The 27,516-nt window shown below is 43.2% G+C and overlaps 3 protein-coding genes across 4 annotated transcripts in view; 1 reads left to right on the top strand and 2 right to left on the bottom strand.

Moving 5' to 3' along the window:
* The window catches only part of syt1b (synaptotagmin Ib), a gene marked incomplete at its 3' end in the record, with an annotated part of 6,003 nt that extends 2,672 nt beyond the window's left edge, over positions 1-3,331 (bottom strand). Inside the window, exons 1-6 of the mRNA XM_080760803.1 lie at positions 3,252-3,331; positions 2,904-3,079; positions 2,104-2,217; positions 1,804-1,971; positions 1,461-1,628; positions 379-496 (exon numbers count right to left, since the gene is read on the bottom strand). Of these exons, the coding sequence (XP_080616929.1) occupies positions 379-496; positions 1,461-1,628; positions 1,804-1,971; positions 2,104-2,217; positions 2,904-3,079; positions 3,252-3,279 (772 nt within the window). The 5' untranslated portion in view covers positions 3,280-3,331. The remainder of the gene's footprint in view (positions 1-378; positions 497-1,460; positions 1,629-1,803; positions 1,972-2,103; positions 2,218-2,903; positions 3,080-3,251) is intronic.
* Positions 3,332-10,188: 6,857 nt separating this feature from the next.
* Positions 10,189-14,008, top strand: bbs10 (Bardet-Biedl syndrome 10). Its single transcript, XM_080760793.1, has 4 exons — positions 10,189-10,370; positions 10,976-11,175; positions 11,607-12,599; positions 12,985-14,008. The coding sequence occupies exons 2-4, from the start codon at positions 10,985-10,987 to the stop codon at positions 13,760-13,762; spliced, it is 1,962 nt and encodes a 653-aa protein (XP_080616919.1). The 5' UTR covers positions 10,189-10,370; positions 10,976-10,984; the 3' UTR covers positions 13,763-14,008.
* A 1,035-nt stretch (positions 14,009-15,043) lies between these two features.
* cd9a (CD9 molecule a) lies at positions 15,044-23,967 on the bottom strand. Of its 2 annotated transcripts, none has more exons than XM_080760804.1 (8): positions 23,753-23,967; positions 19,090-19,192; positions 18,775-18,872; positions 17,470-17,544; positions 17,229-17,351; positions 16,702-16,791; positions 16,362-16,445; positions 15,044-15,980 (listed from the first exon to the last, which is right to left on the bottom strand). In XM_080760804.1, the coding sequence occupies exons 1-8, from the start codon at positions 23,819-23,821 to the stop codon at positions 15,915-15,917; spliced, it is 708 nt and encodes a 235-aa protein (XP_080616930.1). In that variant the 5' UTR covers positions 23,822-23,967; the 3' UTR covers positions 15,044-15,914. The 2 variants fall into 2 exon arrangements, with proteins under 2 accessions (XP_080616930.1, XP_080616931.1); XM_080760805.1 differs by lacking the exon at positions 23,753-23,967 and adding an exon at positions 21,658-21,831.
* Between the last annotated feature and the right edge of the window lie 3,549 nt (positions 23,968-27,516).

Raw genomic sequence — 27,516 nt, 5'->3', positions numbered from 1 at the left:
CTCAAAACTAACAACACAATGAAAAGAACTGCAAGAAATCTACATATGTCAGAACATTGCCATTATTTCTAATGGCAATGTTCTGACATATAGAGGTAAATTTCTGTCAGGTGGCCCAAAGACTGGACACATCTCAATGTAATTGTCTCCCTTGAATAGCAACTCCCACAGACTCAACCAAACACAAAGTCATAAAGTGTACATTCGCGCGCGCGCGCGCACACACACACACACACACACACACACACACACACACACACACACACACACACACACACACACACACACACACACACACACACACACACACACACACACACACACACACACAGATGATAGATTATGTTAAATCAAGACTTCCAACTCTTCTTGGCTCACCTGACAAACCTCCCACATCCATCTTCTTCAGGTTTTTAGCCTCCAGAACCACCACTGTCAGCTTCCCTGCTGTAGGCACATACCTCAAGGATAAACAGATATCACCTAGTCTCTCAGTCTGGGGGGAAAAAACACAGTTGTTGTTGCAGTTAGCTCTTGGGTTTTCAAATAAAAAAATGTGAAGCCATATTGCCATTATTGACTATTGCATGTTCTACATTACAAGAAAGGGCTCCCCTTGTTCACCACCCTCCCCTCACATAGGCAAGGATACAATGCAGATATCTTCCGCTTTTACAGTATATAATTAATTGTGATCCCCTTTGGACAAGGTCTGCATCACAGACCCCCAGGAGACAAGAAAAACATGACAAAACAAAACAAAACAACACAAAACTGACCAATAGAAGTTAGATTTTTTATATTATTATTTTGTTTCTTCTACTCCAAAAAGTCAGTACATGCATGGGTTAAAATTAGGTCGGCCAACATGTTTTTAATGGGAATTTAAAGTTCTCAAAGGATCAACTTGAGTATAGGAAAGATGTTTTTCACATAATGATGTATGCCAAGATGTACAGGCATAGTCAAAGTCACCCAAAGAGCCCCAGCCAGGATTTGTACGGTATGTTTTATCGAAAAGGCTGGATATTCTGGCTAGAAGGTTTGTTCTTTGACTTACCTTTGAAACCACTTTTTGTGCCATACTTTCTCCTGGCGGCTTGTTATCCAAAATATACCCCAGGTAAGTAATGGATTCCTTGGCTCGGTAACTTCAAAGTCGCTGCTTTAAACCCAAGAGACTTCTTCAGTTTGGGATTAGACCCAAAAAGAATGGACTCAGTTTGTCGGAGATGGAGTGACAGTTTGTTGTCTGATAGCCAGACACAGATACAAGAATATACTTCTGGGGCTGGGGGGGTGCTTTTGAGATTGCCTACAACTTTGTGATGCTTTGCAGGATCACAAATAAAACTATATTATAGGGAACAAATCCCAATAGCCCAGTAGGATGTATTTGCTATGTTGGTACAACTTCTCCTTCTTTTCCGATGCCTCACTCTTATCTATCTCCATCTTACCTCCTCCTTCTCTGCTTTCTGCAGGTCTCTCCACTGGTCCACTGACTGGCTGAAGTCCAACTTGCTCATGGGAATCTTTATGTCACCAATGGCATCGTGTTTGGAGAAACGATCAAAGTCGTATACGGTCATCACCAGAGTTTTACCACCCAGCTCGGTGTATGGTACCTGTAAGTACACACACACACACACACACACACACACACACACACACACACACACACGCGCGCGCGCGCGCGCACGCATGTGCACACATGCACAGAGAAGATAATTGTCAGAGGCTAACATGAACTGAAAGCCAGGATGATAGTATGATACCGTAATTGTGAAATTGTATTTAAACCTTAAAAGTGAAGGTCTCGTTGAACGTAGGCTCCAGGGTCTTCCTGTGGACTTTGGTCTCAAACTTTTTCTTCTTGTCAGGCAGCAGGTAGACTTTAACGTAAGGGTCAGAGCTGCCTCCTACGTCCATGGCTGGAAGCTCAGAGGCCTGCACGATACCTACTAACAGCTGGGGTAGACGGCCCAAGATCAGAGCCGGGGAGAGCAGGGACATTTTAGGCCAACTGAACAGAGGGATATGATATTGGACTGTCCAAGTGAACAGTAATGAATGCATCATGCTGAGATATCAGTGTCTCACCGTGTTGTCTGTGAAATTGTAGTCTAATGTGAAATGTAACCTGCCCAGCTTCTCTTCCTCCTTGGGCGCTTTGTCCGACAGCACTGTTTCTTTATCATCCTCATCCTCCACGGGCTATAACAACACGCACGCAAACACGCACACACGCACACACACTGTGACAGATATACTATTTCTAGCTATCAATTGTTACAGTAACAATGCCTCGCAACTTGTGAACAGCAGCATGGCTATTTTAAGTTTGGATGAGTGTGTTCAGGGTTTACTTTACATCCCCTACGCAAGGTGAAACTTTGCTAATTATTACAATTTCAAACAGACAGGGGTGGAACTAACTAATTTGTAAAATGTAAAACCTGAATACCCACAGAATGCCAATGGCATTCCACTGCCACTCTGCCACTGGCATTCTGTGTCATTTAATATCACACTGGTACATCATTTAATGTGCCCTATTATAAGATAAGCATCATTGGGTTGAGACATTAATTGCTTGTTTGAAGACGGTGCACGAGAAGTGCATATTATTCCTCCACCTACAGTAGACTATACACTATACAGCATGATCGATGTGCAAACAGGGCATCAGTCCTAACACACACAGACAGTTTTATGGGTCCAGACTCCAGGGTGACAGGACCGTGATACATTACAAGGACAATGCATCTGCCGGGAGATAAAGAATGTACCGGTATCTGTATGAATATTGTGTGTGTGCGTGCCAGTGCCTGTGTGCCGTGCACATGCACGTGTGAGTGTGTCTGTGTGTCTGTGCGTGTGCGTGCGTGTGTGTAACCTACCTCTGTGAAGCTTCCATCCATTTCAGTGTCAAAGCCTCCTTTGCCCTTCTCTTTTCCCTTCTTCTTGTCCTTGTCCTTGTCCTTCTTCTTGAAACACTTCTTCCATACACATACAGTGCATGTCAGCACCAAGCACAGACTCACCATGCACAGGGCAGCCACAGCCCACGATGGCACTGCAAACACACATATGAAGTATCACATGCGCGCAGAACAGTATATTAAACACAAATGCACTTTGACCAAAGACAATATAAACCCAATATGTGCCAATGATGGGTCAACACATGATGCCCTGCGCATCCTTGGCTGAACATCGCTCTCCTCACTGCCCGGTTATTGACTCACTGCCGCTGAGTTCTCGCAGCTCAGTCATGAACTTGTTGACATTTTGCCCGCCGTGGTGTTCCCGGCCGGGCTCTGGCGTGGACGTGGCATTGGGCATGTGGGTGGGGGAAGTTGGGGAGCTTGGCACAACCGGGGCAGCTCGGCGACTCCCTGTCATCGTGCAGCGGGGTCGTCAGTGTATCCACGGTGTCTACTTGAAAGAAAGAGAGAAAAGGAGTGACAGAAGAGAGCCAAAACACAATTCATTCAGTGGATAGGGCTATCACTGGACCTCCTGCTGAAATTCACATTCACATTTAAATGTGCATTTATATAGCGCCTTTATCAAAGGCATGCAGACTCTCACACACGCACATAGTTCTAATAAATGCTACTGACCAATGTACGTGATGCATTTGTGTGGTTATGGACATTGTATGACTTGTCAGTCAGTGTCAGATGGGCTCTCCTGTTTCTGCTGGCCTGGCACTAACTCTTGAACACAGGATATACAACCCTACTGCCTTTGCCAAACTTGCTGACAGAGAGGGGAGGGGAGTATGAGTAGGGCTGGGAACATCAGGAGTAGGGGGGGGGGGGGGGGGGGAGGGTGTCAAACACATTACCACGCGTGAACTACTTTTTCCATGTTCCCTTCCAAGGCATGTAACCCGTCGGCAATGAGGTTACAACAATAATGTGCCAAGGTCACATTTGACTGGCACACCAACCTGAAGAGTCTAAACGTATCAATCAACACCAGCTGAAGTCGCTTCAGCAGTTGCGATTGATTGATTGATTGAAATCTTTATTAACAGTTTGCAGAATTACAGTACATTTCAAGCACAAACTCAATACAAAGACTGTTAACTGTGAGTGGACGACCCAATTAAGCCTTACACTTGTTTACAACAGGGTCCACATTTTTCAATTCATCAAAACATTTAGAGACAAACAAATAGACACTTCTATGTAGTTAAAGAACAGAACAGGAATTCATCATATAGGAAGCGAAAAGGGAAAAAAAGTATATATACAGTGAGGGGAACAGGGGGATAAAAGAAAACGAAAGACAGAGTGTAGGGCGCCTGCACACAACACCATGCGTTGATGCCATGTGTGCATATGTGCAGGCACCCAACACCACGTCCATACAAAAACATAGTACAATCCATAGTACAAAGACAGAGTGTAGGGCGCCTGCACACAACACCATGCGTTGATGCCATGTGTGCATATGTGCAGGCACCCAACACCACGTCCATACAAAAACATAGTACAATCCAGATACAAATTCAGCTTTTACAGAGGCCAGTTTCGAATTGCAGCCATCCGTAGGTGCCCTTTGAGAGCAGTTTTGAAGGAGCCAAGGGATTCACATGTCTTAATGACTGTTGGTAGGGCGTTCCACATTTTGGTCGCATAGGAGCGAAAAGAATTTAGTCCCTTGTTTGTGCCGAATCTGGGTTGTACATGGTTTGTTGCACTCCCTCTGGTGTTGTGGGTGTGGACTTCGTTTACATTAAGGAAGTATTTAGACAGGTACATGGGTATCTTGGTGGTGTATCTAATCTTGTGGACCAGACCCATTGCAAGATGCTGTACTCTGTCGTCGACCCTAAGCCATCCCAGCCTGTCAAAGTGGGCAGGGGTGAGGTGGGTTCGGGGGGTGAGGCCAAGTAGGAGCCTGACCAGTTTGTTTTGGGAGGTCTGGAGCCTTGTTTTAAGGGCCTTTGAGGTGCTGTGGTACCAGGAGGTGGATGCATAGTCAAAGAAACCTTGTACAAGGGCTCCTGTTAAGGTCTTCAAGGTGTTTTTGTCGACCAGTGAGGAGATCCTGTAGAGGAATCTTGTTCTTTGATTGACTTTTTTGATTACGTTGGTGGCCATCTTATCACCGGAAAGATTGGCCTCCAGGATGGAACCTAGGTAGGTAATTTGATCCTTCCGTGTGATAATATCATCACCAACTCTAACCAAGAAGCCATCTGCCTTTTTGAGATTACTATTTGATCCGAAGAGAATGGATTCAGTTTTTGCGACTTGCAAGAATGTTTTGATATGTTGTTTATCTATTCCGAACACGTCCCAGGTGTTTACGTATGTATCTGACTCAGCAGATGCATCACAGACCCAAAGATACATTGACCTTCTACAGTAGGCTTTGCTGGAACTCCAAAGGAACAAAATAAGACCTCCGAAGTACCTAATTACTAGCCTGGCTAATAAGCCAGACTAATATCACACCGCCGGCAGGCTTTTATTTTTGCCAACGGCTGATTCGGTCTGGTTTATTAGCCAGGCTAACTAATTACTGCAGCTACTGAGTGATATTGAGGGTATTTCATTAGAAGCAATCAAATCTTACTTTACTATTAACTCTCTGATATAGAGATACATTAATACAAATGTTATTTTGTATTGAAAAAATACAAGCATCATCACATTTACTTTCCTCTTGATTGGATGGAATGACTTTTTTCAAATTAGTAATTTATTTATTTTTTATAATTTTGGGGGAATTAATTTTTCTTCTTTTAAAGTGCCAATCAAATGAATACATAAAGATAAACATTTGAGATACCTTCCTTTGTCATGGCCCTATTGCTTAAATAAGTGCAACAATGAAAGACAATCACATGAAAAAATCGTTAAACTTCTGTGGTCAACAAAGCTGAAACTCTCATCCTAACAGTGACTGATCGACATTCAATGACACAAGGTCACAGCAAAATACGGGAGTCATGCCAATCATGTTGTAAATCCAGCATTTTGCTCCGCTTCATATGCTTTATCATCAACTTAGAGACAGTGACCCCCGCAGATCAGCCGTGGGAGGGAGAGATGTATGAAGAAGAACTTCACAAAGAGGGAGAGACATACCTAAACTACAGAATGAGTGAGTGTAGAGACGTACCTGTATCGAGTCCCCGGTCCCAAAACACTGCCGCTGAGGCTCACAGGTACTCCCTTCGGCCGCCTTGGAGAGAAATTAGAGGGGAGGAGTAGGAGGAGAGAAGATGACAGTCAGGAGCAGAGAGGGTAGGAGAGGCGGAGGATGGGGGTGAGATTAGGTAGGAGGAGTGGCAGTGCGTTGTCCTTTTTGTTTTTACCTCCCACCATGCTCAGATATGAAGAAGAGATGCACAGGTGAGTGAGAGATCATGAAGGATGAGAAAGAGAGAGGGTCGCGTTAGATTCCAAGGAAGTCCAGGTCAGAATGGGTGGTATCGTATCATCACACTTTTTGAGCATCTGTGTGTGTGTGTGTGTGTGTGTGTGTGTGTGTGTGTGTGTGTGTGTGTGTGTGTGTGTGTGTGTGTGTGTGTGTGTGTGTGTGTGTGTGTGTGTGTGTGTGTGTGTGTGTGTGTGTGTGTGTGTGTGTCTGTGTCTGTGTGTGTGTGTGTGTGTGTGTGTGTGTGTGTGTGTAATGTATGTCTCCTCTGTATGTGTGAAATGTTATTTTCTGCAGATGCAGACTCAGCTCTCCAGGGCTTAGATGTCCGCCTGTTCGATGCCCCACCTCTGGTGACCTCCAATCCATCTCCCCATAGGTCACCCTCACCAGACCAGTGATGAATATTCATTAGTGTAGTGACATGGCTTTTTAAAGGCTCGTTAGCATACTGAGACTTCAGCAGGACAGGGTATTTACAGGTTGCATGCACTGTGTGTGTGTGTGTGTGTGTGTGTGTGTGTGTGTGTGTGTGTGTGTGTGTGTGTGTGTGTGTGTGTGTGTGTGTGTGTGTGTGTGTGTGTGTGTGTGTGTGTGTGTGTGTGTGTGTGTGTGTGTGTGTGTGTGTGTGTGTGTGTGTGTGTGTGTGTGTGTGTGTGTGTGTGTGTGTGTGTGTGTGTGTGTGTGTGTGTGTGCGTGTGTATATGGCTACTGCAGCAGTCTTGTCTCAGATTGTCTATGATGTTGCCTGAATTAGAACATTAGGATGTGGCTTCTGCAGCAACACAGAGATCATGTTCCGACCGGCCGGCCCCGCCCAGTTCACCTTGAGATACCACAGATGAACAGATACTGTACGGAGAGACAGACAGAGAGAGAGAGAGAGAGAGAGAGAGAGAGAGAGAGAGACTCCTTATAGCATATTGAGAACACATACACACATACATTACTTAACATTCATGAAGCCTAAGGTTCTGCATTATGAAGTTGTATAGGGGAATTATATTTAATGGGACATGTCTTCATTGTATCATTATTTCCATATATTTTTTTGGAAATACTTGATCATAGTGCATTCTATGAGTATGATATAGCCTAACTTTATGAACCACCATACTGTACCACTACCACATACTGTTTTTTTCCGTAGGAATATCCAGTCTATAAGGATGTATCATTTCTTCGATGTCCAATACTGAGTCCTGTAAAGAAAGACATCAAGTTCCAAACGAAATGGAATACTATTTTGTTATCACTGCAACAAAATGCAACCTTCGATCCCCTCGTGAGGGATAGAAGAGATAGGCGGTTTCCATCACAGCAATTACCATAATTGATGTGATGGAAACCTTCTATCTCTCTGGCTTCCAGATTAGCATTTCTGTAACTGATATCGATGGACCTGCTGAGAAACCAAATCGACATGTTATGAATAATTGTGTAAACTACAAATGACTTTGTGCACTAGTAGTGTTCAGTGATATTGATATAACATAAGTAGAATGCCTACCACTTATAGTTAATCGCTTTGTTTATTTTATGTTGCTTCTATAATAACATTTAGGTTGTGGAAATAGTCCAATTGCCAAAGCCTGTCCAATGTGTAACATGTAAGTATGAAAGTTAATATTAGGGCATACACTTTGTACCATAAAATGAACTATACACTATATTACTAATACTATATATTTTTAAGTATGCAGTAATTCAGTTCAGCTAGTTAATCAGAAGTGCCTCTCAAATTATGTTATAGTACTCAAATTCACACAAATGTGTGTGCACAGTGACAGTGAAAATAATTCATATAAAAGACACTAATGAAATAAACTTGTCACCAAGCCGTGTGTGACGTGCAGTCTCAACAATTTGTCCTTCCTTGGTTCGCTAGAATCCTTGGTTCTGACCGACACCCGTGTCTGTCTGTTCTCTTCTCCTGCTCTTGTGAAATGATATTGGCTCTTATTCGCCACCCAATACTGAAATGGTTGCCTAACATTTTTGAGAAAACCGTCCCCAAATACATTTGACCTTATATGGATGCTCATCTTCTGTCTTTTCTGCATCCACTCTACTCCTCTAACTTCCTATTACTACCAATTAAAGCCACCAGGAGCAACCCCCCCTCCAAGTGGTTGTGAGCTAAACGTTGCTTGAAAGTTAAAACGTTGCTTTGCTTTCCTGAAATTATGCTTGTTTCACTTCACAAAGCATATTTAGGCCTATGAACTATCTATGGGTCTGCACATGTACAGTATGCACATATCCACTTTTACAGTATAAACATTGCCCCTTCAAACTGTTCATAACTGTGACTTTTTATATACAGTATTTTCCTCCAAAGTAGGCTTCATCTGACTTCAAAGGGGGCAAAATGTTGCCCCTGTGTAATTTGCAGCTTCATCAGATAGTGAGTTGGTGGTCCTCCCACGAGTTAAGCTTCAAGTGTAAAAACAAAAAATAAGCAATAGCTGTGTTAAAAGGACAAGGACAATCCTCTTAGCATCAAGTCAAAAAGCAATCACACGACACTGGTACCAACAGGACCCACCAACGAAAGATCAATGGATGGACATTATTGAGGAACTGTATTCTATGGAAAAACTAACATTCATACTGAGACTACAAGAGGATAAATTCTATAAAAAATGGGAAAAGTGGAATCTCTTCTCTCAGCCTAGCGATATTGCAATAGGATTTCATTGAATGTTTATTGTAATATGAAAAAATGCAGCCTTTTTTGCTTTTACTTTTTGTCCTTTTTCTTTTCTTTTTCTTTCCCGTATTGTCTTGTTAGTTGAGTTTTTGTTTGTGTCTGTTCTTCCTTCAATAAAAATTAAGTGAAAAAAAGGACAAGGACAGTGCCTCAGTTTCACCGATTTTTGTTTGGCCAAAATAAATCGGCATGCACTGCATCTGCATGTCCTTGTCCTTCCCAATTTAAAGTTGGTGGGTGCTTAATTTGGTGTGTGGGTATTTGCATGGGTAACAGTAAAAGCTGTCTAGCTGCCTTGACTAGACATTATTAGTCAACTAGCCTAATAGTAATAGGAATTTGTTGACTAATCAATTACTTGACTCAATTCAACAAATCTGTAAAATTGTGTTTGCTGCATACAATCAGGCAAAGAACAGCATTTCAGGTAGGTTGGTGTGAGGTTCAGAACTGAACATTCTAATGCTGATTTTGAGAATGAATAGGGTTAAATATACAGAGATGTGACATGAAAAAGAATGATATCAACTAACAAAAGTAGGAGGCAGGCCTATATTGGTGTTCTAAATAAGACCAAACGGATCCTGATGTCTTGAAATCGTTCATCTTTAGGTTGTTAATTGTAGCTACTTGAGCAGCTTTACTTTAATACCCTATAGGCCTACCAACATCTTTACTTTACTCTGTAATGTATTTACCTTGGCTTTGTAAATCTCTGCTTTGGCGACCATTCCCAATCCCACACACTAGATGGCAACGTTCGACAGGGTGACATTATTCCTCTCATCCGTTTCACACAGAAGAAGTGTCGTTTCTACCTTGGCTTTGTAAATCTCTGCTTTGGCGACCATTCCCAATCCCACACACTAGATGGCAACGTTCGACAGGGTGACATTATTCCTCTCATCCGTTTCACACAGAAGAAGTGTCGTTTCTAGGATACAGAGGAAAGCCAAAACAAATCAAATGTCCCTGCCAGCATGGATGTAGATAGTCACTTCTAACTTTCTATTAACACATTAAAATGTTTTGACCGGTGAAAGCAAAACAAAACGGATCCATGATCCTTTGTGTAAAAAAAAAAACGGCTTGGTCTAAGTACAGTTTGCTTACTGTAGTTACTAGTTGGTTACTTGCTAACGTTCTTAGCCTTGGATCAGGGCGACGGCTATCAAGGCTATCACTTCAACCAACAGAAGTTGTCAGTGTCAATCTTCGCTCACGGACAAGACAGAAACACGTGGTGAAAAAGGTAGGTGGTTCTAACCGTTACTAATAATCTAGTAGAGTACAAGTACTAGCCCTTTTAAGAGGCTAGTAGATTATAGGCTATTGATTGATTGATTGAAAATGTTAACAGTTTTCAGAATGGGTACAGTTCAAAGAAACAGGTCAATACAAAATCTGCAAGATGATTAAACCAGAAAAAGACGTGTTCAATGTTTTAGATAAGGGTCCTCCATTTTCAATTCATCAAAACATTTAAAGACATTACATACATACACTTCTATGCAAAGAAAATCGTGGCAATGTAACCACCACTTCCTTTTAGAAGCATGTCAGGCTGTCAGCCACGGTTATGCCAATAGTTCACCATGTGCTTTTGATGCTGATGTTAATTGTTACCTGAGTACATTCACCCGCTGTCTGAGGCATCACTCTTCCTTACACTGGGGGTATGATGGCATACTTTTCTAATGTTATGTGAGCGATTTGTGAAGTAGCCTTTGCCATAGCCATAATAGCTTATACAAAGTGTGATTCCTGTATCAAATAAAATGTCTACGCCCTGTCTGAACACCCTTCTGTCTTCCCTTGTGGGGGATGAGTCTTAACTCTTTCTGTCCCACCCACCAGGGTACGAGAATGCAGCAGGTGGAGCATGTTCACCTGAAACATGTCCTGGAGACAGTGTCTGTGCTGGAGGCGGTGGTTCGCCGCAGCTTCGGTCCTGACGGGGGTCAGGTGCTCTTCACCCGCAGCACGGGAGAGGTGATGCTCAGTCGCAGTGGGACACGCATCCTCACAGCACTGCAGCTGGAGCACCCAATGGCCAGGTACAGTAACATCCCATTCCTGTCCAGTCCCCTGGATCTCTTTTTTTTATTCACAGTTTGTAGAATGAGTACAGTTCAAACGTATATAACCAGAAAAAGGACTATATGGGTCCTCCATTTTCAATTCATCAGAACATTTAAAGACGTACAAATATGCACGTCTATGAAAAAAGGAAATCATCATATATACAATTAAAGAAAGTTAAAAAAGGGAAAAACATGTACAGTATGGAAAAATAGGGGGGGGGGGCAGTTTTGAATTGTCTCTTCAATTTCAATATTCTTTCACTGGTTTTATTATGATCAATGTCCAACAAAGGGTTAGGTAGGGTTGATCAGTTTTAACAAAAGTGTGTGTGTGTGTGTGTGTGTGTGTGTGTGTGTGTGTGTGTGTGTGTGTGTGTGTGTGTGTGTGTGTGTGTGTGTTATAGGATGGTGGTGGAGTGTGTGTGGAAGCACAGTGCTGTCACAGGGGACGGATCCAAGACTTTTATCCTGTTGCTGGCTTCATTTTTGCGGGAGATTCAAACAGCAGCTTGCAAGGAGCCTAATGCATCTCGCACCTATACCTCCAGAACAGCAGTGGAAGCTGCCACTGCTAGGCGCTTGGCTGAGAGACTGCTGTCTTTTACATTAGAGGAACTGGGGGGCTTAATCACTGAGGGAGTGGTCCCCTATGGAGTTACTATTTCGTGGGACGTTGGAACTGTAGACACGCCTATTTCAGCTCAGACTGCGACAGACACACGCACCGTGCGCAGGCTGTTGTCAGCATTCTTTTACACTCGGCTCGGGCGAGCGCACCGTGACTTCATCAGCCCCCTCACCTGTGAAATGCTCTCCTACTGTTGCTGTGGTAATAACGACGCACTTCTCTCGTCGCTCCGTTTCATAGATGACAGGTTCCCCGTGTTGCATACATCTGTATCAGGCTTCCCCGTTAGTTGTTCACGTTTGATTGAAGGCCTGGTCATTCACAGGGACTTCTCCACACCTTGTCCACAGAGTGACGTCCAGCCAGTCAAGGCCGTCGTGGTCGGTGGGCCTCTGCAGCCATGCAAGCTAGGTGGAGGAGCTGTGCTGGAACTGGGAGGAGGCGTTGGAGAAATGAAGATGGGGACTAGAGAAAAGAGAAGCAGTGTTTTAACGTACAGAGTTTGGACAGAGAGGACACTGGATTGCGTCATTGCAACGCTGCAACACTTGGGTGTTACTCTGGTCCTTTCTGCGGTGTCTCAGTCTGAGGCGTTTGTCGCTTTAGCTCGGCGGGTCGGCATGTGCGTGGTGGAGTGTGTTGGCGAGGACGAGCTTTCTCTCTTCTGTTACTTAAGTGGGGCCGAGACCGTTTCAGACCACCGGGTGATTGGACAGGAGCACGTCACTACACTCGCCTTTTGCCAACCTATACTGCTGGGAGCGCACAGGTTTGAAAACGCACATAAACACACACACACACACACACACACACACACACACACACTGGTCACATGGTCTTTAATGATTGAATTGGCTTATCTTGTCTGAATTTACATGAGAACAATTACACTGCCATCTCCTGGAATCTGACTAGCCACTCAGGGTGCCACCCACTTCTGCCCAGTCAGAGGGCGTTATTATATTTAATTTATCTGATGAATTATTCCATCAGATAAAGATTAATAGATTTTTACACATTAATCAAATACACTGTAATGTTAGTAATTAAAGTGAATGTTAAATGTTAATGTTATGTTCATGCCACCCCTTCAGTGCCCTACTTGAGCCACCCCACTGAACAGTTATTCTAAAGTCCTTATTTGTCCCTAACAGGTACGTTCACGTGGGCTTCCCTGAGTCTGAGGGAAAGGCCAAACTCCACAGTCTCGTGATCTGTGGTCCAGGGGAAGGCCAGACAGACCAGTGTACGTGTGCAGTTCGAGATGCCTTCCGCATGCTGCTTACAGCCCTGGAGCCAATGCAAGGATCTGGAATCAAAGCTGTTGAGAGCACCTCACTCACTGAGATACATTATACAGACGAAACTGCCCACAAAGTCGCTGTTGTATCTTCCGGTGGGAAGTGTGCACAGGGGCTGGGCTGTGCCGTACCCGCTGGCGGAATGTTTGAGTTTCTGCTACATCGTGCCCTCCTGCAGTACGGCTCTAGATCAGATCCACACAGCCAGTCCCACACAGAGACAGGTGTCCTCCAAATGTGCAGGCTACTGGGAGGTGCTCTGCTGTGTGTGCCCCGGCACATTCACTCGCACAGCCAACGGCGCTTCCTGCTAGCTCAAACCCAGATTCTAAACTGTATACAAAGAGACTTTCACACACTTGGTGACGTGCACAAAATAAGTCCCATACCGAGTTACAATCAAAGTGATGGGCCCATAGAGGTGGGTGAGATGAGGTTGGATTCGGACCTTGAGTCGGTCTCCTGTAAATATCAACTAATTCTGGCTGTGGTGCAGTGTGTCAGAAGTCTGCTGCGGGTGGATGCCATGCTACACACACATGCACCGTTGCACAGGAAACCGTGCAGACACTCGCACACTTACCAGGAGGACTCGGAGGAAGAGGACAGAATTGTCATCACGTCTGGCTAGGAATACCATATAAACAGTATTAACTAGCATTGATTGATTTATAATTATCACAGTCCATGGGATTGATTTAATCTTCAACTCAAGTGACTAAAACGTTGTCCAAGCACAATTCATTTTGCTTTTTCTTTTTCATAGGCCCCAGAGAAAAAGTAAAGAGCATATTACATGACATTGTTGTTTTGCGTAGTTAATAGGCACTTAAAGCGTACCACCCTGTCCTGAATCATGCAAGGTTTGGCAAGAACAATATCGGAGAAAAACAATGAATCACTAAGTGTTTGATGTACTGTCTAGTACAAAAAGTTAATTTGTCAAATTTGTCAAATGATGTCGTCCCCTGTTCTACACTACTGTATGACCCATTGTGTGCCTGTGTGAGAGCCTGTTTACATTGGCTCGTCTCCTCTTCCAGTTCACATCACAAGTTCGTTTTTTATCAACATTCCCTTCTCTTATCTCGGCTCGCCTGCCCTCTTCCTTTGGCCAGTGCACACTGTTACATGAACAGCCATACACACAAGTTTTCACATGCAGCCAACCAAATATATGCACACACTGCTCTATAATCAGTGTTATCGCTGTTATTGGGCAGGGAGTCAGAGTGAGCAACTCCCAACTGTTGGCACTCCAATCACAGTCAACGTCCTGCTTTCATCACTTGCTATCGCAGGAGCCCTCAGCCAATCAGAAAACCTTTTGCTGAAACTTTTTGGAGTGAGTCAAACGTCACAAAAGATAAAGTCTGGTTCTCTCTAGTCTTGACACACTCATACACATGTGATTAATTTCAAGTAATTTTCCATAAACATTCTGGGACTGGTTTAGCATGTAGATAATTTCCTTGATTTTTGTTGATTTGGGTCCAACTCTAGATGATGATAGCAAATCACTGAGATACAAAGGAAATATTGTGGCATGTTCAGACATCACCTGGAGAGGTCAGGTTATTTTCCACTGCATGAGTATGGAACTGGAGGTTGTTTTCTGCCTCCCACTCGACCCAGAAAAATGCCAATTGGACACAATTTTTTTTCTTTTTTCTTAACATATATATTTTTTTCTTTTGGCTTTTTCTGTCAGTAGACTGACAGGAAATGCGGAGAGAGATGGGGAATGACATGCAGCAAAGGTCGTCAGGATCAGGAGTCTAACCCGCGATGCACTGTCAGGCTGCTAGGTGCCCAGGCCACTCTTTTTGTTTTTTGAGTCTTGAGCATGAATACTCATGACCACAACTCATAATGCAATTCAGAGGTTACAGTATTTTCAGACCAGACCATAGTTATTACATTGTGTTTTATTTGGCTTTTCTTCATTACATCTTTGTTTCTGTGCAACAGACATTTGTGTACAGTATAAATTGACCCAGTCGATTAAATAGACAGGGTTATATCATTCCATTTCAACAAACAAACTGCATATACAAAGCAATCCTACGCTTAGAAATATTACACAGATCAAAAAAGAAGACATACAAAATGAGTCTTAGACTTGAAGGCGTATTCAGCATGGATAAAGTGAGGGAGGAAGAATTCAGTGTAGAAACAGATTCGACACTGAATGAACCACACAGGCCTGACATTTCATTGGCTACCAGACAATGTGGATGGATTTAATTGTTAATTCGAGACTGAGCAATAAAGGTTAATTGGCTGTATTCTGTTGAAGTGGTTGCTTGTCTTTTTTTCCCCCACCGCCAGTGGGTGACCCAGAGTATTTTCAGTAGAAATGTGTTTAAGCATCAAAACATCAAAATGTTTGTATAATTAAGAGTCCACAAACACCAATTTAGATCAATGAACCACATTGCTGTTACATTTCCATTTAAGTACAGATGATGCCCGTGCTATAGTTGGGCCTATCAACCACATTTTGCATCTAGTCCAGGAAGGGTTATAGGCTTGAGCTTCAGTGCACAGTATACCTGATCTATAAATCATTAGCCTTCACATGCTAACACGGGAAGTCTGAATGATCGTATAACAATCAGGAATATCTGGAGTGCCTCGCTTTAGGTTGCCCCTCCTGAACCAGCGGTGTTACTATTGGCAGTGGACAGTCACGTAACTCTAGTAATGACATCATGCGACATTAACGGGCTCGAGAGATGTGCGACAGTGGGTCGACGACTCGACGTCCTCAGACTCCTCACTCACACCACCTCCCGAGACTTTCTGATGGCACAGCACAGGAGCATGCTGAAGATCATCCCGAACATCTGGGAGAGAGGAAGAAGGAGAGCCAAATATGTTTGCATTAAGACCTGGAACGCATCTCTGTTACCATAGCTTTTAACCACTTTACCATTATTTTAAACGTAGCCATTGAAACTTTAGCTCTGTGCCGTGTTATGAGCTTGTAGATCTGCTATTTTAGAAAAATGTGTGCAAATCTTTGAATATATCTTAAGTTCTTTCACAGCGAACGTTTTTTACTCATATCTTTGCTTCTGGGAGGTCATTGGAACAACATATTTTCAGATGGGGGTCGGCGGCTAATTACATATCATTTTACATACACTGACAGAATCATAGGTTTTTCTCAGGAAACTGTTGGGATTTAGAAGACATTTGTAGAGGTAGCACTAAATAAGACATACCATGATCACACCAATGGTGATGCCCACCCCAGCGATGATGTGGAGCTTGGAGTCAAACACCTCATCAATGGCATCTGGACAGCTCTGCAACAGACACATCATGTACATTCTTACTCTCTACTTTACAGCCCACACTGAACATACGTTAACGGTACATAACACAACAGACTGCCTATAGTGTGAGCATTCAGTCTTTGGCTGATTTCAATAAAGGCAGTGTTGCCATAGTAACCCTGTGAGGAGTTGGGTGCAGTTTTGTCTGCAAAGCATGAAGGAACTTCTGTGACGTGAGTGTGCACGTGCATCCAAAACATACAGTACAAGACATGATTGGTCATACCTTAGTGATGAGCTCCGCAAGCCCGCCTCTTTGGCTACAGGTGTCTTTGGCTTCATCTATGACAGTTCCAGTTGGCCCACAACAGTCGAGCTGTACACACACACACACACACACACACACACACACACACACACAGATCAACGTAAACATAGAATATGCAATTCATGTTTTAATACATAAGTAAAAATGTATTACCACACATCAGTTAATCTTTTAGGAGACTCTCCGAAAGGTTAACTGATTGAAAATGGATAAATCATTGGTCTTTCCAGTCAGCCACTAATTAGCTACTTCCTTCTTTGGAAGCTGTGGAATGCCATTTGTGCCTCCTATGTTTGTTTTTTATATCACCTTTCATCAGAACTAACCTAACTGGGTTTGGGTCAATGATGAGTCACACCACATTGTTCAAAAATAAGAATGATTCTGAATGTGCCACATGCCGACGTGTCTCTGTGAGTGACACAGGCATACGACGAAGTACAACTTACATGTAGGTGCATGATACTCAGAGCAATATGGCTTACCCCGGTTTGGATCATCTGCAGTGTCTTCTGCAGACTCTCTTTCTCTTCTGACGATTCCTTTTTTACTTCCTCGACATATTTGTTGTACGTCTCCTCGTAGAACCTTGTTATGTCGCCCACAATCTACAGAGTTACACAAATAAATCAGCAATAATGCCTACTATAGGACCTTTTGGCATAGATTGTAACTTTGCTCATATTTATTGTTCAAGGATCAGTAAAGGATCATGTATTCGGGCACCTTGCTTTGGTTGGAGAATCCCCAGATGCCAGCAGCAACCTCAACAGCAAATATGATGAGCAGGAAGAAGAAGAACTGGACAGAAGGGAGAGACACTCAAAATTACCTGATGTTGTGTGCTTGTGTGTTTGCGCGCACATGTGTGCGTGCGAGTGTTCGTCTGTGTCTTCATGGATAATTGGATATGGGTGAATTTTCCCTGCATGCCATGTCATGCTGTCCTTTAACTGCACTTGCACATAAATACGTAGACTCCTCCTCTTAGGAGATTTAGCACAAGAGGATTAGGAAGGGAGCGGGACGGTGTGAGCTAGAGGGGAGGGGGAGGGTTGAGACAGATGCACCACGTCATACAAACGTGTTCACACTTTTTCATTGTACTTCTTCATACAATGAAGTAAGTGAACTTTACAACCTCATCCTAATCAGGAAATATGCCATCTCTCATTTAGCCTGGCTCCAGCCCTGAATCGCTAGCCACACCCATTAAAAATAAATTATGAAACGAAATGAAAATTCAGATAATGAGTGTCAGGCTATCTCTCTATTACTAAATGCATGTGTCTGTGTTTGTGTCCATGACTACAATATCATAAACCGTTGATCAGTGCTAGAGTTCTTGTCCATATCTGTAAATCAATATGACATCACAGTGATATGATGTCATGGTATCAATACATGATGCCCAAGAGATCCACATGGAAGCTGTGACGTTTATTATTAGTCTTGTTTCTGGTTACTTTCATTATGGCACTTGAACAATGGCATGTGTGACAAGGGCGCACACCAGTGTTGGTGATGTGCTGCTGGCCTTGGAAAATAAATATAGAAGATAAAGAACAAGGCTGCACACACATAGCCACGATGCAACAATGTACTGTATTTAAAAAGAGTAAAAAAACATTTTGACATGTTTTGATGTCGAAACATTGGTTTCCTTTTTTTAAATATTGTTTTGCATCATGGCTATGAGTGTGCAGACCTTTTCTTTATCTTGTGTGATAAAGTACAAATTAAGCTGTTGAATGGAGCCACTGGCAAGACATAGATGTCTGGGACTGGGATCATATCATGTCAGGAAATGATTCTTGTGTTGTTTAAATATGGAAACATCAGTGGACAAAGAAGTAAATAATGCATTATATACCGGTGTGGGTGTGTGTGTGTGTGTGTGTGTGTGTGTGTGTGTGTGTGTGTGTGTGTGTGTGTATGTATATATGTATGTGTGTGTGTGTGTGTGTGTGTGTGTGTGTGTATATATATATATATATATATATATATATATATATAAGGACCTGTACTGACCAGTCCCAGCATACATGGAGATTCCTGGATAGCTCCGCAACATCCCAGGAACCCTACCACCATCATCAATGCTCCAGCCCCTATAAGCATATACACACCTACACACACATACGCACACACGCGCACGCGCACACACACATACACACGCACACGCACGCACACGCACACACACACACACACACACACACACACACACACACACACACACACACACACCTTAGATAATCTGCACACATCGTGTGTGCCTGAAATTTGCCTTCTCATAGACCAATGTTGACTGTCTTTATTCAAATATGAACAAGCTGAACAGCTTACCTGTGTAAAATACATAGGGAGAGTTATCGTCTTCAAACAGGCCTTTTGTTTTTGCATCAAATCTCAGCCACAAGCCTATAGCTAGGACAGCTGTACCTGCAAGCTAAGAAACAAGAAAGCATATTCAATAATAATTCAGTACAGTGCTATTCAACACACACAGGCATTTATCAAAGTACAAAGGCAAGTACAAAGCCTTCTAACACAATAAGAACTACTGTACTGTAGGTGACAATAAAAGTTCACACACTTTTACATGTGAAACCTACTTGTTAGTTTCTAATTAATCATTTCTCTATTTTTCTCTTTCCCCATTTTGCAACTGCGTTACTGCCCTCAGAAACACCACCTGTGTTAAGCACAAGGGAAATGTGTCTGCTGCATGGTTCAATAACCTGACCTAATTGCACTTCTCGTTTCTCTTGAAAACCCAAACATAGATAGTCTCACATATTTACACTCTTGATAAGGATAAGGATACGTCTTGGCATTCAAGGACAATAACACAGAAGACAGACGGGCAGATGGAACTACACATAGCTTGAAGTACAAGTAGGCCTACTACACCCCCTGGACATATCATTATAAGTGAACATTATATACTGTAATAACTGTATATTACACTGCATAGACAAACAGCAGATAAAAATGTCTTGTATGTGTAACAATTCAATTCTAAACATAAGATAAGATGCAGCAAGAATGAAACACAGGAGTAGTACAGGAAGAACCAAAAATAAATAAATAAATAAAATGCTGACTCTAGATACAGCACTGCATGGATCTCTGAATGACTGAATCAGTGAAAATATACAGTAGGCCTACAGTCTATCAAGGAATAAAAATGTACAGTGAATATATTAATACAATGTATCGCTATAAAATATTCAAAAACAATTATATGTAGCCTATTATATAAGAGGCTTATATAGAGGCTGTTTGGCATGGATATGTATTAGGGTGTGCTTTGAGATTTTGACTTGCCCTGCCCCTTTGGTGTGCCTTGGGCACAGAAAGCTTTTTTCTCTGAACTTCCCCAACTCCTAACTGTCATAACAGAGCTCAATTTAACGGTTCAACGTACACTGTGGTTGGAGAATCATGATGTAATCGTGGCAACCATGTCGTTTTTTATCTATTAGTTAAGGATGGCCCTCGAAATATCAAGGGACAATTTTGACACACCACGTCAAAGACATTATTTATTTCTTTGATACCACTTCACTCTGCATCAAGGCCCATTATTTATTCTGCATTCCACATTGCTGGAATGTGGCCACATTGCTGGCTACGGACCACCATTTGATGAAATGTAGCCTCTCAGACCCAAAACTAAAGAATATGTTGATTTTGTCAATTCTTCTACTTTCTCTAATTGTATAGACTTCTTGTAAATTATGTATTGCACATGTATAACTCTTGAGAGCGTAAAATGAAACCAAAATTTGTTTTCAATTTAACCTCTCATGTGAGTGTGTGATAGTGATGATGATGATGATGATGACGTAACACAGGCAGACAACACTAAAGAGCGAGACTGGCCTCACAGTCAGAGAAAACAAAGCGAAGTGACTGAGAGGGAAAAGAGAAAGATATATTCCTCCTATTTTTAGTGGGGGGGTCAATCTTAGACAAAGACATATTTGCATTGTCTGTTCATTTTTATAAACTACACACACACACAAGCAAGCACACACACGTGCGCACACAAGTACAGCAACACAAACACACACACACACACACACACACACACGGTCAGCAAAGAGTCATGCAGGTCAATCAATTTTTAACCTGTTTCAAGTGCCTTATTGTAGTGGAAGAATTGCTCACGGTGACTAAAGCATAGCCTGATCTATTCACTGCACGCCAGTACCACTTGCCAAAAATAGACGATCTGCAAGCTCACAACATGACAGCTTGCCTTTATATTACAACGTAAAGTACATTTCTGTATATAAGGAACCTGTTAGTATAATACCGTATCTGGATATGGTATGCAAATGTGCAGTGTGAGTGCAGGATCTATGCTACCATAATAGGGTATGTTGTGCAGAATGTTCTAGTAAACACTAAACAGACTGCTTTTTGAAGAGAATAACGGCTGACTGTTAGAAGATTTTGCTCTTTTAAGACTTCTCTGTGACTGATGATAACGTTAATTGTGCCCCCACTTGTGTGAATCAAACAGTGTGTGTGTGTGTGTGTGTGTGTGTGTGTGTGTGTGTGTGTGTGTGTGTGTGTGTGCGTGCGTGCGTGTGTGTGTGTGTGTGTGTGTATGTGTGTGTGTGTGTGTGTGTGTGTGTGTGTGTGTGTGTGATGTGATGTGATGTGCTACAGGGTTAATTATTAAGTATTTTTTACTCTACTCTCTTTATCTCTGTCTCTCTTTCTCTCACACACGCACACACACACACACACACACACACACACACACACACACACACACACACACACACACACACACACACACACACACACACACACACACACACACACACACACACACACACACACACACACACACACACACACACACACACACGGTGGTAAGAATGAATGCAAACCTACCCAGAAGAAAAAGTTGAAGATAAACATGAGATATTTCACACACTTGATTCCACCCCCCAACGCCATACTTGCTTCTTTGTGTCTGTCTGTGTATCAGCTCACACTGCACCTCTCTCACTATGCACTTTGCCACAACACACCTCACTAACAGTACTACAGACGACTGTCCTCCCCGACAAGTGAAAGCAAAATGGTGTCAGTGGAATCTTTTTTCCCATGAAAGGAAAGGAAACCATAGCAACACCACGCCTTAATATGGTCACCTGTTCATACAGGTAGTAGGAACAGGGGAGTGGCATGTGGGAAATGAAACCTAGCACTGTAAATAATGATCTCTATTGGTGCATGTGGTTCCTGCCTCCCACACTCTGTCAGTCACTACCTGTGTGTGTGTGTGTGTGTGTGTGTGTGTGTGTGTGTGTGTGTGTGTGTGTGTGTGTGTGTGTGTGTGTGTGTGTGTGTGTGTGTGTGTGTGTGTGTGTGTGTGTGTGTGTTCATGCCGGCAGGGTGTGAGTTTAGCACAAACACAGGCCGGGGCTCTGTTCGTGTTCAGGCATGCTAACAGACAGGACAGGTCATAAACTATTAGGCATTTGAGTCTGGGTGCACTTTGACGTGACAGGGAGCTTTGTGAGACAGACCAGAGTGACTGGCTGAATTGAGTTAGAGCGGTGTGTGTGTGTGTGTGTGTGTGTGTGTGTGTGTGTGTGTGCGCGTGTGTGAGAGAGACTGTGAGTGATAGAGTTGGCCTGCTGAATCTAATCAGGGTTCTCTCATATAAAACCCCTCCCCCAAAAGCAGGGACGACTCCAGGGGGGGCAACCCCCGTGGAGCCGAGGGGGAAAAAAAGAGAAAGAGATTTTCCTCCTATTTACACCCACACGTCCTTAAAAGGGTTCTTAAATCTATTGTATTCATAATACACAAGCCGGCCGTCGCTGCCCAAAAAGCATTATTATTTTGTTGTTGTTGAAGCTGTAGCCTAGAACTTTACCCTGTGTGTTGTTGAAAGTGAACCCAAACACGTTAGATTAACACAGAGTTGAGGATTATTTCTGTGCAGGGTTCAGCCCTAGTGTGTGAAATGTTGGGTTGGTGATTGATACAGAGAAACACACACACACACACACACACACACACACACACACACACACACACACACACACACACACACACACACACACACACACACACACCACAGTATGTGGGAAAGCCCTGTCTACCCTGTAATCAACTATTTGCCCCCTTGGGTTCCTGCTCTATGTATAGCTGCACAGATTAGAGAGACACTTAAATGGGTTGGGTTGGGAAATTCATCTCAAACCACACACACACGCGCACGCAAACACACACACACACACACACACACACACACACACACACACACACACACACACACAGTCACACAGTGTAGTAAGTGTAAATCCTGCTGTCACGTGACATGAATGAAGAATGATAGAACAGAAATCGAATTACGGTAGGCCTATGCCACTATTTATTATTGCACCATACCCCCCTTATAGCACGCCAACACAAACCCCCTGTGAATTATTAGACTTCACTACAGTAGTCAGCTGTGGGACTGCCTGGGCAGTGGGCACAATGTGACAAACCATGGAGACGGAGTTAAAAGTCTACTGGCCGGACGGAATTGGGTCACTTGTCCACTAGGGATTTATTGTGCTGGACTGCTGGTTTCCACCACGCATTTCCTATTCTAATCCTGTCGTGGCCAGTGAGAAAAAATAAATAAGTAGGCTAAAAATAAATAAACAAACAAACAAATACTATAGAACAAGAACGCGACCAAAATTTTATGAGAGTGCTCTCTTATTCTGATATAATCGCGGCGCGTGTGGCCCCAGCTTCCCATGCATAGATCTGTCTGTCTGACTCGACTAAATTAATAACTGCATTTGGGATAGCCTGCTCTACTTCAATGAGTGTCTTAATTGCTACACGCACGCGTCGCACGCACATACATCGGATTAGGCTACAGTATATAGACTAGTATATTTCCAGCCTCCTGGAATAATAACGTGGCCATGGCCATTGTTTGCGACCATATAGGCTATAATCATCAGTTGAAACTCACCCAGAACACCAGGTTGAAGGCGAACATAAGGTATTTAATGCACGTCTCTCCTCCCGACAGCGCAGCCATGATTGCACGGAAATCCCCCTGGGTTTAGTGCCTATAATAATAAATAATAATAGCCTAGAGGTGAAGAGAAGAAAGAGAAGCGCCGTTCAATAAGAATATATGCAGCAGGATGTTTTATTCCGTCGCGCTGCTTCTCCTCTGTGATGCGCACAACGCACAGTGCGCCCAGTAGCGGCCCGCCCCCTGAGGTCCCAAGATAACACACTGCTGCAAGTGCACTGCGAAATAGAATGCAAAGCAGCCTACCATCATATGCATGCATGCTTGCTCTCCTTCGGTGCCGTTTCCCTATTCAACTTTCTTTCTTTCTTTCTTTCTTAATTTCTTTCTTTCTTTTTTCATGCAACATGTTTTGTTGTTATTAAACATGGGGCAATCTGTCATCGGTATATGGGATTATCATATTATGTATATTTTATTATCTCTCTCTCTTTGGTAATTGGTATTAGACCGGTCAACAGGATATGCGGCAACATTGCTTCAACAAATATCCTGACAGCGTTTCCCAGCACCCTGGGAAGTGCGATGACGTAATGTGCCTGCAAGCGCGTGGACGGAATTGAATATACATGAATGAACACGGTGCACGAGCATGCCGTGGTTCTTGGACCCACACATATTCTAATTCTACACATCATTATCATCACCACCGCCTTTCTATTTCTCTCATAGGAACGCTCTCCCACATGATGTGTGTGAGAGAGGGCCTGCCTATCACAATCACATACACATGTCACCTAGCTAGGCTTGGGCAATTTAGTAGGCCGCGGTCATTGGTCAATCCATATACTGTACTGGCCTATAATAACCTTGTTGGCCTATAAACTCCTGTTCTCTCCCATGCATATGTAGCATTACGCGGAAGCGGGATTGCATCTGGGGCTCCCACTCACCAGACACGCAACCTACCGTGCCAATAGGGCTGAGCCCGATTGGCAGGGCTGTTGCAGGCTGCTGAAAAATCCAGCAAAAACCAGCTGATGATGGTTGCTGGTTTTAGGTGGTTTTACCTGGTTTTACCTGGTCTTAGGCTGGTTTAGATGGTATACCAGGCTGGACATGCTGGTCAGCTGGTCTGGCTCATTTGTCAGTGTATTTGGTTAGCTGGTCGAAGGCTGGATTCTGCTGGTCTTTGCTGGTGAGCCAGCTGGCTGGCCAGATGACCAGCAAAGCCAAGCTGGTAGATGGTCAAATGGTGGACTGACCAACAAAAACCAGCTTACCATCTGGACTTAGCTGGTCTAATGACTGGACAGACCAGCAAAGCCAAGCTGGTAGCTGGTGTATTGAGTGTACTGGCTTTTGATGAGGTCAGATCAACATATGGAATGTCTCCCTCACTGACAGTGTCGTATGGACACGGCCATACTGTATATAGGCGTGACGGACTGACGGCCATATATGGTGGTGCGACGGAGTCACTGACTGACATGTTTCTCAGGTTTTCATAGTAATCTGTGGCCTACGGTTGCAACTATACCAGTAAGACGCCTGAGGTCGAGGTCGTGTGCACTGGCCTTATATGGAGCGTGTCTTGAGTGTACATGGTTTGATGAGGTCAGATCAACATATGGATTGTTAGAACAGGTCAGCTCCATATATGGAGATCTAAGGGTGGCAGCGGGGGGCGGGCAGTGTCTTGAGTGTACAGGGTTTGAGGGCCCAGGTAGGGCCGGAACTTCATTTTCAGGCCTGTTGAGAACTCTTAATTGTTTTCGCCGGCTGCCGGGCTAACAAGTCTGGAAGTCCCTCGGAGCCCAGGAGGCTGCACTTATAACTTTGGGGCAGGCCCGTCTAGAGTTTAAATGGACAGGTATCGGTCATAAGGGAGACATCGAAGAGGAAGGACGGATGGGGAACGATCAACATAATGGAATGTCAGGTTCTGACATACATCCATATACTAATATTGATGACATCATCATCCCTGATGATGTCATAATGATGTCACAAGACTTGGGCACAATAGTTTTCCCCATGTATGGGGATTTTGGGTGACGTACGATATAGTTAACCTTCGATAATCATATAATAATAATAATAATAATAATAATATAATTGCGATCAATTATATTAGGCCTATATTATGTGTGTATATAGGCATACCGGTGTATATATATATATAGGCCTATATATATATATATATATATATATATATATATATATATATATATTATTGGTTATTGTTACAATGGGAGTGATAAATACACACACACACACACACACACACACACACACACACACACACACACACAGACACAGACACAGACACAGACACACACACACACACACACACAGGCGCTGGTGTTGCTATGGAATTTATGGGAGACGGGAGTGATATGCGCGCGCACATGCACGCACGCACGCGCACACACAAGCAAGACGTAAACTGCTTCTTTGTTATTGGTTGACTCCACGTCACGGTTTCATGTTAGGATCTACAAGCTAACAACTCGTCGCGTTGCAACGCTGAGTGAGCTTGTAGATCTGTTCGTTTTCGACAGGCGTACACTGACTGTCCTTAGCGCGAGGTTTGAACTTTCCACTTTTCCAGAAGAGGAAATAATAATAACTGCGTCACGTCTCGGACCGACGGACTCCCACTTTCAGCAGTTTCAAGGAAGTAGAAGTATACCCAGGTTTGAGGTGAGTGTATAACTGTTTATTAAATGGCAAAGAACTCAGTTTTTTATGTCACAGGGGAAACTTTATTTAGGTAATTTGCTATTTGTTTGCATTTCTACTTGTCCCATAGCACATGGAACCGCGGCGGAGGGGCTATTTTGTACCGTGTTTTGGTGTGGTTGCTTTGAAGACGGTGGAAATGGCTGTTTATGGATAAGTATTTTTAATATAAGCCTTGGGAAAAACACAGGCTTTAACTATATCTTCGGGTGCATGTTGCCCAAACGATATCAGGCCCATTATTAATTTACAACTGTCATGTCAACCCTGGCGTCACGACACATGTACACTTGTAGGTCCGCTATTTTCAATATAGGGCATAATTTAGCCCTGAAACATGACTCTCGTATTCATACGAGAGTCATGACGAATCTTCACCCTATTTTTGGCACTTGCTGCATTTACAAACTAAACGTATATATAAACATTCAGATTTCAAATATAAAGTACTCACATTTTGTCTCACGGGTGTTAGCTAGTAGCAGCCCAATCGCTAGCACTGCTGCATTCCGCGTTCTTTAATAAAAAGCATTTTTGTCCGGTCATTTCTGTGTTTTGCCCGTTTTTGCCTTCAACTTCCGCCTTTCGGAACTGCACCTCAGCGCCCCTGTCGGTTGTCACTTGCAATGATTTTCAATGCCCAAAGGAAGAAGATAAATCTGGCCGTCTGACAACCGACAGGGGCGCTGAGGTGCAGTTCCGAAAGGCGGAAGTTGAAGGCAAAAACGGGCAAAACACAGAAATGACCGGACAAAAATGCTTTTTATTAAAGAACGCGGAATGCAGCAGTGCTAGCGATTGGGCTGCTACTAGCTAACACCCGTGAGACAAAATGTGAGTACTTTATGTTTGAAATCTGAATGTTTATATATACGTTTAGTTTGTAAATGCAGCAAGTGCCAAAAATAGGGTGAAGATTCGTCATGACTGTCATGATAATCATCATGGCAGTCATGTTTCAGGGCTAGGCATAATTATGAGTTCAAATAGTGAAAATACCCTTTTGACAA

Source organism: Protomyctophum bolini (assembly GCF_963924005.1).
Source record: "Protomyctophum bolini genome assembly, chromosome: 4".
Taxonomy (NCBI): domain Eukaryota; kingdom Metazoa; phylum Chordata; class Actinopteri; order Myctophiformes; family Myctophidae; genus Protomyctophum; species Protomyctophum bolini.
Note: the sequence above shows the minus strand (reverse complement) of the source record. Positions and strands in the feature narration are given on the sequence as shown.

Excerpts from the sequence above, each read along its gene's own strand:
- bbs10 (XM_080760793.1), top strand. The coding sequence starts at position 10,985 with ATGCAGCAGGTGGAGCATGTTCACCTGAAACATGTCCTGGAGACAGTG. Across the intron at positions 11,176-11,606 it reads CTGGAGCACCCAATGGCCAG|GATGGTGGTGGAGTGTGTGT; the intron begins GTACAGTAACAT and ends TGTGTGTTATAG. Across the intron at positions 12,600-12,984 it reads ATACTGCTGGGAGCGCACAG|GTACGTTCACGTGGGCTTCC; the intron begins GTTTGAAAACGC and ends TGTCCCTAACAG.
- cd9a (XM_080760804.1), bottom strand. The coding sequence starts at position 23,821 with ATGGCTGCGCTGTCGGGAGGAGAGACGTGCATTAAATACCTTATGTTC. Across the intron at positions 18,873-19,089 it reads TCCCTATGTATTTTACACAG|GTGTGTATATGCTTATAGGG; the intron begins GTAAGCTGTTCA and ends ATGTGTGTGTAG. Across the intron at positions 17,352-17,469 it reads GATTCTCCAACCAAAGCAAG|ATTGTGGGCGACATAACAAG; the intron begins GTGCCCGAATAC and ends GTAACTCTGTAG.